We start from the raw sequence: 10,998 nt of genomic DNA, 5'->3' as shown, positions 1-10,998 counted from the left end.
CTTGCAGAGAGGGACAGCAAGTGCAGACATGCCGTGGTTCTTATGGAAAAAATCATCTTCACAAATAAAGCCTACAGCTGGCAAAGTGACACTGACAAGTTACAGTGCTTGTGTGAGAGAAGTCTCATCTGTCTAAAGCTGCAGCTTCTGTCTAAGATAGCTGGTTGCAGATAGAATAGGCATTTCTTGTTATTCCTCTATGGGGTTTCTGTAAATTCACTCCATCTCTGAAATTGATGCTCCAGTGATAAATACTCATTGCTGCCCGCTCCTGACCACGCTTCATTGCCCAGGACTTTGTTTTGATCAGACTATAAAGTGTGATGGTTAGAAGCCAACTTCACCAGCTGGTGAATGTTCATGGGAGCCCGTGGCATATGTCACTGGGAGGCTGCTCTATGGGGTGTTAGGACTTGAACTGAAAGCAGCATGTAACGTCCCAGTGAAATTGGGCATCGATGTCTCTGCTGGTGGTACTGTTAAGATTGTTCTGCTTCTGCTGAAGCACAGGGGGAGATGCCTTTCTTTCCTAGCAGGACTCCACGTCTTCCTTGGCTGGGACAATTGAAGCTGTCTTGTGTGCTCCACACAGTAAGTACTGACTTGCTGAGAAGCTGGGATTTTTAAATAATAGTAATAAAGCTGTAGGTTTGTATCTTACTAGCTACTCAAGTACTGGCTTTTTGTTTTTGTATGTATGTTTGTATGTAAGGAGAAAAAAGTTAGAAGCTGTATTTTTCTAACAGTGGCAGGGAGGTAGCTAAAGGGCTGGCTGCTCTGTGCAGCTGAGACTTTTTATTTTTGAGTTTATGAATTTTACAGAAGCCAAGATGGGAACCTCAATGAGAGACAGAGCTGCCCGGTGCATGTTCACTGCTCCATAATACACTCCGGCAAGTACAAAGAACCACTCCGTTTATTCTGAAATAAATCAGTACAAAATGTACAGAAAAAGCAGTACAAATTTACAAATATACATCATGTGTTTTTTTGCATTCTTCAATCATCAGGCTTTGTAGTCATCTAGTTTTAAAGTTCCCATTCACAATACTGTCTCCTCTCACCTTCATAACATTGCATCTGAATCCTGCAGTCCATATGGTTACATGATGGTTGGAGCTCTGTCCTTGAGCTCTTTGTCAACTATAATCACCAAATGACGTGTAAGTCCCATTACTCGACTGTTCCTCTAAATCCACCTGGCATCTCAGTAGCCCTTCTTCCCTGGCTCTCTCTCTTCGACGTACCACCACACATTTAACATATTTTTCTAATCGTGAGAATTTGGCAGGTACAAGACAACAGTTGTAAGTATTAGCTGTTTAGCACTATGGGAAGGCTTGAGGTAAATTGCTAATGTAGTTGGTAATACTGCCATCTAAGTCAAAAGTGTTCATGTTATTGACAAAGACTGCATTAGAATTTAAAATGATTAAAAAAATACGATCATTAAAAATTACTTTTAAAATAAATAAATAATAAATAGGAATAAATAAAGCTGTTTTAAAACCAGTGGATTCTTAACACTCAATCTGCCATTTAAAATAATTTATCTGCATGTTTGGCAGTTTTCAGTGAAGGCATTTCAAATATTCCAGTACAATAAATATCTTCAATAAATATACTATGTTCAGAGCTATTTTCCTCAAGTTTCATATGAAGCATTTAAAAGCAGCAAAAAGAGCAGTCTGGTTTTCATCTCTTCAAAACTTGTTTAGATGGACGTTCTTGTAGGAATTGTCTTTCAGGCTGTTGAATAGCTCTTTGGTGCCGTTCTGCCACTGAAGAACAAGGTCCATAGGGGTTTTCCCTTCCTGGTTAAAATAAGCAGGGGAAGCCAGACTTAATTTCAGCCAGTGAATACTAAGTCCTTTATTCCTCCTGAGATATTCGTACAGTGCATCTGTCTGATGTGAGAGCTTTCTGCACACACAGGGTCAGCTGTACTCTCATCTCAGATCTGGGTCCTTTGGCACTCCAGATCTAGTCCTGTTTCAGTGGCACTAAGCCATGTTAGCAAATACTGTGGCTAGCAGAGCATGCTGGTGTTTCTTTTGATCCAGTCTAAACTGATTGGGAGTACATTTAGGTGAAACCTCAATAAGCTACTCTTCTGTTTAATGGAGAATTCAGATAAGAGTTCGTGTTGGTTTAATTAGAGAGGTTATGAACCACATCTAAATAAAACAGGAGTAACTTCTATATGCAGACAAAGCCTGAGAGAGTAAGTATTTTGCCTTTGGGACTGTTTTTCCTCATTTTCATACTCTGGTGAACGATAATGCCTAGAGTGGCCTTGCTTTGTCTTTGCTTGAGCAGAGAGAAGGGGCAGTGCAGATGGTTGCAGGGGCAGGTTTCTTCCTTGTCCCCTCCAGTTTTAATTGATTGCCAATCAAAAGCATTGATCCACGTTGTTAACGTGCACTGTCCCTGCTGCTGTTATTTTTTTTGGATTTGGGGGAGAATGTGGTCTGTTACATCTGGTATTTTGATGTGGTCACGTCTGCTGCTGGTGAAGTGATTATCAGCAAAATCTCGGGTGTTTGTTCTTAAATGGAAGCCGATGCTGTGGGTGTAGCAGAAAGGAGCTCTCGCAGCCCCCCAGGGCTCTCATTGTCTCTGGTGGCTGGAGCCCAGGAGCTGTACAGACAGCAAGTGTCTGTATGCTTAGATTTCTTTAATATATGATCTGTGTAATTAAAATGTGGTGGTGTTTTTAGCTGCACCTGATGGGTTCTGGCTTTAGAGCAGGTAATGCTTTTTGTGCTGCTCCCTGACCTCCCCCAAGTTACACTTTCTCTGTGTCAGCTCTGCTTTAATTAACTCTGCAGTGATCTAATTAAGTCTGTTCACAATAGTCTCTTCTGGCCTCAAAACCTGTGATACTGCTCCGAATGGGAAGCTTTGCTAAGTGTTTTGAATTACTTACGCAGTTCTTTATGGTCAGGTCCGCCCCATAGAGAATCAGCAGCCGGATCATTTTGTAGCGGTTCAGCCTGACAGCGTCATGCATCGGTGTGTCACCTTCCTAGGGGTGTAAGACATGGGTCAGAGTCCATCCTGCCATCAGTGCCATGGTCCCAACCCCACAGCACCACCAGGAATTTTTGCAGGGCTGTGGAGCTGTAAATGGGGCCAGGAGCTTGGTGTTGCAGGTAAGGAGGTGGTGGCACTTACTCTGTCTCTGGCATTAAGGTCTGCTTCACAGGCAATGAGGTGCTCTGCGCAGTCGTACTGGCCCGTCCTCACAGCGACGTGCAGAGGCGTGCTGAGCAGCTGAGGGGGGTTTGAGAAGGCAGTCAGTGGCACGGAGCAGTGAAGGGCTGATCACGAATGGCCGCCAAAAATGACCCCCTCAGGTAGGGATCAGCTTTCTCTCTCTAAAAAGCATCAGAGCCCCAGAAGAACATACCTTGTCTCTTGCATTTCTGTTTATTCCTTTGTCCAGTAAGAACTTTACAACTTCCAGGTTTCCTCCTCGGCAGGCCCAGTGCAGGGCTGTAGATTGAAGCTATGGCAGGAAAAATAAACGTAATTTAATTCATCGTATTACCAAAAAAATAAATAAGCAAACTTCATCACATTTCTAAATGAATTCAAAGTCATTTTTCTTGCAGTTTAACTTAAAGCATTTCTCTCCGATCATTGTTCCTGTTGTTTCTACTAGCAGCCTCTCTTGCTCAGCCCTTCACCTCCACGATACCAGCCTTTCCTTGCAGCTGGCTGCAGGGGAGCTACCATTTCCTCATCATGTCCTGCTCTGCTCACCACTCTTGCTCTTATGCTACCACCAGCACGGCTGCTGAAGCAAGGGGAAGCGAGGCTGGCCACTGCCAACTGGTTAGCAAGGAGCTAAGCAGAGCTGGGCGTGGAGGATCAAATAAAAACAGCTGCAAAAGCTGTGGATGCTCAGCTGTTCCAGAGGAGCAGAGGCCTCTCCTGAGAGCAGAGTTCAAATCCTGGTGGAGATCGTACACGCTGTGCTGGGCCCTTGATAAATGCGTAGGACCATGGCATCTCCACCAGCTGCTCATAGCCCGGCCTGGTAGCCTGAGCTCAGCAGTCTTGCCATACTTTGGGCCTTACTGTTCTAGGCCGTCTACTGGCCAATGTGCTCCTCCGCTTCCTGCGATTTCCAGCAACAGCTTTGGCAAAGCAAGGCAGACACCACCTCCTGAAACCTCTTCTCAGCAGTGTTATTTTAAGGATAAACTTAAAAGACACTCTAAGGCCTTTTAGTGCTCCTCTCTTGTGTGTTTCTTTTAGCAGTTATAAAAAAATGAGTATTTTTTCTGAAGTATAAGTCAATGGGCATACCATGTCTTTCAGTTCAAGCTGGGCCCCAGCTTCCACCAACTTTTTCACCACCTCTAGATGTCCTTCAGAGCATGCCCTGTGCAATGCAGTGCGCTTGAACTGTCAATTAAAACAGTGCAAAGTCAGATATCGAATATGGAACAAAGATCTCTTAAACTTTTCTCTCTGCCTCCCTGGGATGATGGCAAATACATACTTTATGCTGGTTCATTTTCAAGAGCTAATACTTTTGAGACATGAAATCTACTTAATTTTAATAGCATCCTAATAGCAGAGGGCTGCCTACCTGGTATTTCAAAGAGTGTAAGGAATATCAGCAGTGTGACAATCAAATTTAAAATGATGCCTGTTGAGTTCCTCCTTCCAACGTGCTATGCTACATTTTGCAAATGCAGCTTATGCATTATGGAGTATGAGGGCACATGGCATCATTTTTTTTTTTTTTTTTGTAGTTCTGAAGACAAATTTCTTGTCTGTTCATTAGTAGCATTGGAAGACTACCTGTTGCTGAAAATCAGGGTCTCCTAGTCACCAATAGCTTTCTTTGAAATAAATAAATAAATATATCTTCTGAAGTAATATTACTTTGGAGGTTCCCAGTGGCCTCTCTATCACTACAGAACAATATGTCAAACTCCCAGAATTTATTTACTTCTCCCCCACTGTTTTTTTCTCCTCGTAAGTGTGGAAACTACAAAATCTAGTGGTAAAAGGTATTTTTGTTCTGTAATAATCTCTTTTATGTAGCAGGTGTGAAGTAAGAAGAGAAGAGTGTACCTCATCACAGACATTTGGATCCCCTTTGTCCAACAAGTATTTTTCAATTACTGGCAACTTATTCTCCAAGGCAGCTCTAAAGAACATGGGTACATCCACTGGTCCTGTCTGATGAAGAGTAATACACAGGAGGTAAATATGAGTGGCACCAAGGGCCAGTGGTCCTTTCCCAGAGGAAGGTACCTTCCATCAGAACTTACAATAACTTCTGGTTTGGGTTCCTTTAAAACGGGAGCTTTCACCTTCTTGCATTTCTTCTTCTTCTTCAGCTGAATAATTTTTTCAAGGTCCTCCAAGCTTTCAAGTTTTGATCTCTCCTCTAGTTTTTTCTTCTTCAGCTGAAACAAAGGAGGGAAGCCAGAAAGTTGAGCTGAGGGTGAACACCTCTGTCCTTCAGAGTGGCAGGACAGTGGGTGCTATTGTTCAGCCAAATCCAGTTCACATTAGGTGAACTTTGAAATAAGTTGTCTTTTGTTGCTGGTGGTTTGTTTTTGTTGTTGTTCTTAACAGTTAGGGCTAATTGGAGTAAGTTTCTAAATTCTGCAGTGTGTATTCTTTTTTCATACACAATTGCACCTATTCCTAAAGGCTTTCTTCAGCTGTATGTTGTGGGATAGCATGAGCTTTTTGGTCCGTATTAGACCAGGAGTCCAAGAAGTACTACAGTCCCTTCTGGCCCAAGAACTTAAGAAATCTCCCGCAGCTTAGGCTTGGAAGTCCCTGCAGTTTTAACTGATTTCCACCACATGTTTTGCTTTCAACCACTTCTCTCATGCAGCCACTGATTTATTATAACATAATCCTCTTTGATAAAAAAAAAATACCCTTAAGTGAAATGCAAGGTTTATGCCAATTTTAGCATTTCAGATGGTAAGTGTTACATTTTGGTAAACTACAGAGAATGTCCCCAGTGTCCTTGAAGGGACAGTTCAATAAATGCTTAAGACTACTTCAGGCCTGTATGTTAAGGCATTCCTGCATGAAGTGAGTATGGGGCACTGCTAACATCAAAGACCAACGTGTTGCCTTCACTGAAGGCCATGGGGTGTCCGTGGCTTTGGAAGAGTGACTAACAACCAAGGAGTACCTCATGACAAAGTCTATCCTGTGGTATCTGTAAGGGTAAATACGCTGGTGAGACCCTGCCATATTTTCTCAACTAAATTCTGATTTAAGTAAGCTATTTCCCCCTCGTCTTTTTTTCTGCATTTGGGGTTTGATCGTCAATGGCAAACACTCTGTTGGCTGGATAGACTGTGGAAATCAACAGCGAATCCAAAAGATTCTTAGGACATTGTGGTTGTTTTAGAAGAACGCAAAAAAAGATCTGTAGCAAGTAATGGTCCTCTAGTTGAAGGTGAAGGTCAGTAGTTGTATTAATTTTAATATTTTTGAGGCTCACCTTTCCACCTTTCTTTTCCAGAACAAAGTCTTGTTCTCCCTGCTAGTTAAACTTTTTAATTCCCAAATTACTTACATTTTAAAGCCAGTTAGTTGTTGATTCACCACGTAATGTAAAATGTTATAGCTACAGTATTTTTAGAAAAAAGCATCAGTTCTTAAGGCTATGGAGAGAATTGTCATGCTGCAGGAATGCAAAATAATATTCTTTTGTAGAGCAATATCACTTTAATTTGTATTTTTTTCCCACAAAATGTGCTAGTAAGCACAATGCAGACTTTTTGTAAAAATTGTATTTTTGTGACAGATGAGGCTCCTGGTTTCAGAAAGTGCCCTTACCTCTTCCCTGGCTTGGCTATTTTTGGTGGCAGCTGTTAGGTGTGCAGGCTGAAGGTGTCCTTCTGTCTGCATGCATTCCCCTCACCAGCAGCTGGCAGGCAGGGGTCGTGGGGAAGGGGAGGCCCCTGGGGTTACAGTCAGATTTTAGAGGGGGGGAGTCTGGGGGTCTGCCTCATGGAGACAGTGCCTGCATCCTTAGGCTGCAGGAGCCAGCAGACCTCTGCCTTCAGGAGGCTTCAGAGCAACCTCCTTTGGCAGCGGTCTCCTCGGGGTTGTTTATCTAGCCCACCATGCATGTATTTCTAATTTGGAAAGGGACAAAACTTCACGGGCAGCTGCAGAAAGCACACACAGGATGATAAAAGCCTAAGCAAAAGCCCAAGAGCCTACCTCTGCCTCTAACTTTTTCTCCTTCTGGTAAGCCAAATCTCCTCGGGTCAGTACGTGTTCAGAGACTGTCTTCAGGTCATCCTGCTTTTCTAATCTCACAGCAGCTTCATACTCTCCATTTTTAAAGTCCTCAGGGAGGAAGCTGCCAGTCTCCTTATCATCAGTTTTCTTCCCAGTCACCTGTAAAAGGAAATATAATGCAATATAAGTAGCAGTTTCGTGATGGCAGCAGCCACCCCCTGAGAAGCTGGATTAGCTAGGGGCTCATTACATGTCACTCCTGTCCTGCTCTAGGAGAGTGTGACAGACAGACTGCAGACCTCGCTCGGCCTGTGCCTGGACTGACTGTGTGTGTGTGTGAATAGCTAGGGCAAGCTCGCTTGCAGCCAGACCTTCCACGTCCACACAGCAACTCCCCGAGGGCATCTTCAGGCTTTGGGTCAAGATCCACGAGGCCGCCTCAGTGTAACTCTGTGCTTGACTGGCACCGAGCTGCTGCTGTACTGACAAAAGCCATTGAGCCAGGAAGAGCATCTTTTTTGTTCAGGATTTTCTTGCATTTTCACTTGCCAGCATGTGTCAGACCCCTCAGAAAGAGGCTCTGGTGGAAGGAGCCACCCCGACAGGCGCCAGCACCTTGTGAGTGCAGAGCAGGGGAACCGAGCAGCTAGAGTGGGAGGAGAGGCTTTCTCCCTTGGGACCTTACAGCTTAATTGAAACACATACAGTGCAGTTAAATTGGTCTGCTGAGTAATATCAAGGCTGATCTTACCCATTGCTGTCAGAACCAAAGTCTCCACTTATAGCACTTAGCAAACAAGCACAAGGCAGTTCCTGTGCTGAAGCTGTGTGATGCTGCCCTCCAGCACAGCTTTGCATAGCTTTTTAAAATATTTTGGATGGTTGATTAAGTATGCTTAAAGAGATAACTTGTTAAACGTAGTGGAGGCTATGGTGTATTTTCAGAGTTGTTCAGTAGATGTATGTGCTCTGGACTGGCTTCCCATTCAATCACCCTTGTGTAGCTGTGTTTGTTACAGAGTTTAACACTAGATAAATTCTTGGGGCCTTCCCAAAGATTTTAAGACAGCATTAACTAGTCAGGCTGTATGTGAATTTCATCTCAACACCTGGGAAAAAAAGGAATTCCTGTATAATGTCCCACTGCTTTCCTGGATTGTTCCTGGTTTCCCAGTTTGATCATTGTAAGTCTGAACTCTGCAGTACAAGGGTTCCATGATTTGTGGTCTGGTTTAGATATTATTTTTCAAAAGCTTATTACAAAATGAACAGCAGTGGGCATGATAGTGATGCCTAGTGCTGGTTTACAAGTGGAAGGAAAATGATTTGGTTTCCCTGCATTGCTACCTCCTCCCCACTCTTACTGGATTAGAATTAGTCAGAGTGATTGTAAACCTAAGAGCTTTAAAATTTATTTTTTATTTTTTTAAATGAATCAAGGTCAAAGGAAAATACACAGCTAAATTTTAGTCATTCTGTACTTCCTGGTAAATTATGTTTTGATGCAAAATCCAAATGATTACGTAGCTATATGAGTGATGGGTCCCCTTATGAAGGAACAGTTAAAGTGAGAATATAACATGATAACATTTTATCTTATATACAGGTCTCATGCCTAGAGCAAAGCAGTGCTGGTAGCCTGCTCTGTCACCTCATTGCTCCACAAAGGTTGCCCCTCTCTGCCTGGTGTAATGACAGTCTAGAAGGAAGCGTAATTATGAGTAAATGAAAGAAGATTGCACCTACCAGGTCTTCTACCTTCATCATCATCATGTCTGCCAGTGTTTGAAGGCTGTACTCCTCTATGGATGAAACTCCCAAGTGCTCAGGCAAGCTCTGCAGGGACCACCACGCCAGCTTAGCTTATATATCTTTGGGAGAACTGTGCTTGAATGAGATAATCTTCCAACCTGGGAATCCAAGTGTGCCCCGTGGACTTGCCAGCTGAGAGGTAGGCTCGCGCTCATTCCAGACATGTTAACTAGCCAGATCTGGTGTCGAGGCAGGGCGGGGGGGCGTCAGTTGGGCGAGGACGCTCGAGCCTCGCAGTCTAACCACACCGCGTATGTGCATCGGAATGAAATGTGAGCTCATCGCTCCTTTGGCAGTGACCACACGGCTCAGCAATGCGAGTCATCCTGTGTTCCCAGTGCCCACTAGGACAGCTGTCTGTTGATAGAGCATTATAACTTCATCTTATTTATTTATTTAGTTAGTTAGTTTTTATTGACATTCAGATGACTGCAAGGGTAAGTGGCTTATGTACAACACCTGTAGTCATACCTTCCTGATAAGTGGATTATGACCCCCTAAGTCTCGGAAAGCCATTCTTTGCATTGCTATTTATTCTTGGATGGTAAACAGTTTTAGGGGAAAGGACTCTTCTCATCATGATGGCAGTTTTCTATATTTGTTGGAAGGAATTCTCTGAACGGATTACTAAACCAGAATGATGTCTCTGGTGCTAAAAGGGCCTATGACATGATAAGTTACAATCAGTGTAAGATCTCAAAACAGCAAGCTTTGCATTTTTCTGGGATGTTGTCAGTGGTCATAAGGAGAATAATGAATTATATCCTATTAGGCCAAATAAAACACAAAACCCAACAACAAGCAAAGAAAGCCTCACCTCTTTTCTCAGGTGATATTTTCATTTGAATATGAGAGAATAAGGGCACAAAGGTGATTGTTCATTTTTGGCTGTTAAGACAGGGTACAGACATAAACAGATGTGTGTTTGGGGAACAAGGAGTTAATGGAGTCCTTTAGGAGAAAAATAAAGGGGCAAGCTTTCCTTGTGTCATGAATCAAAATAGCCTGGAAGCAGGAGAATGAGCTGCAGCAGAAGGCAATTTTAAAAAAGGAAGATGCACTAATCTTTGCACTTGATGAGTGTGGATAAACGCCAAGGAAATCAGTTCTGTCACTCTGCAACGCTTGGAACCTCTGTCTGGTGAGGTACAAGTCTGGCTGCTGGCACGCAAGTCACCTGGCTGAAATAAATACAAGCACTCAGGTGCTTCAAGTATGAACAACATGTGCTTCACCAAATCAAGATCTAACTATCTTGGGTGTTGTTTATCTCATTATCATCATTAGCATGCTATGTTCATGACACTGACCTTTCAAGGTGTCTCTCCTCTGAACTATCTACCAGTAATCTGAGTACTTCCAAACTTGTCTTGTAGTGCCCATCATACCTATGCCCTCCCTTTCCCTGAAATGAAGCTGGATATCAGGTGGTTCCTTTACCACTCGGAATATATATGACATTACAGGATGAGCCCCAGAACTAAAATAGAGTATGTGCCAGCAAGAGAACCTTTCAGAACATATTTTTCCAAACCCAAGTAGAGCCAGGATATCATTCCGTGAGAGTGGTGTGTCCTGAATCACACTGCAGGGCTTTTTCTCACAGCAGTGCTGCTCCTGCTACATCTCTCTGTGATAAGAGGTAGCTCTGCTTGTCTTTTTCTTGTTTCCACATGTGCAGTAACAGGTTATCTCACTTTGCTTCATTCTGTGACTCTTATCTGGGGGATAGCCTTGAAATCCACAGCCCTAATAGGATGGCTGCAAAGATCGTTCCTTGTTTAGTGGAAACAGATCACAGCAGAGAACTGACATGGGAAGAGAGAGGTAGGGCTTGCTACAAGTTTTCCTGAAGAATAAAAACTGTAAGAAGCTACAAGCTACCTCAGGCCCTGTTATATTTGAATACTGCTTTTCTTTCTCCTTTAAAAACAAAACAAA

At 43.2% G+C, this 10,998-nt stretch overlaps 1 protein-coding gene across 1 annotated transcript; it reads right to left on the bottom strand.

Moving 5' to 3' along the window:
• Positions 1-898: 898 nt before the first annotated feature.
• ANKRD1 (ankyrin repeat domain 1) lies at positions 899-9,147 on the bottom strand. Its single transcript, XM_082764568.1, has 9 exons — positions 8,992-9,147; positions 7,225-7,404; positions 5,295-5,432; positions 5,095-5,202; positions 4,318-4,416; positions 3,413-3,511; positions 3,178-3,276; positions 2,930-3,028; positions 899-1,814 (listed from the first exon to the last, which is right to left on the bottom strand). The coding sequence occupies exons 1-9, from the start codon at positions 9,016-9,018 to the stop codon at positions 1,704-1,706; spliced, it is 960 nt and encodes a 319-aa protein (XP_082620694.1). The 5' UTR covers positions 9,019-9,147; the 3' UTR covers positions 899-1,703.
• Positions 9,148-10,998: the final 1,851 nt, after the last annotated feature.

Source organism: Aythya marila, assembly GCF_965140915.1.
Source record: "Aythya marila genome assembly, chromosome: 7".
NCBI lineage: Eukaryota > Metazoa > Chordata > Aves > Anseriformes > Anatidae > Aythya > Aythya marila.
The sequence above is the reverse complement of the archived record's forward strand: the minus strand, read 5'-3'. Positions and strand labels throughout refer to the sequence as shown.

Coding starts and splice junctions, on each gene's coding strand:
- ANKRD1 (XM_082764568.1), bottom strand. CDS start 9,018: ATGATGATGATGAAGGTAGAAGACCTG. Junction 5,203..5,294: donor AACCCAAACCAGAAGTTATT/GTAAGTTCTGAT, acceptor ACTCTTCATCAG/ACAGGACCAGTGGATGTACC. Junction 1,815..2,929: donor ACCTGACCATAAAGAACTGC/GTAAGTAATTCA, acceptor TATTTTAACCAG/GAAGGGAAAACCCCTATGGA.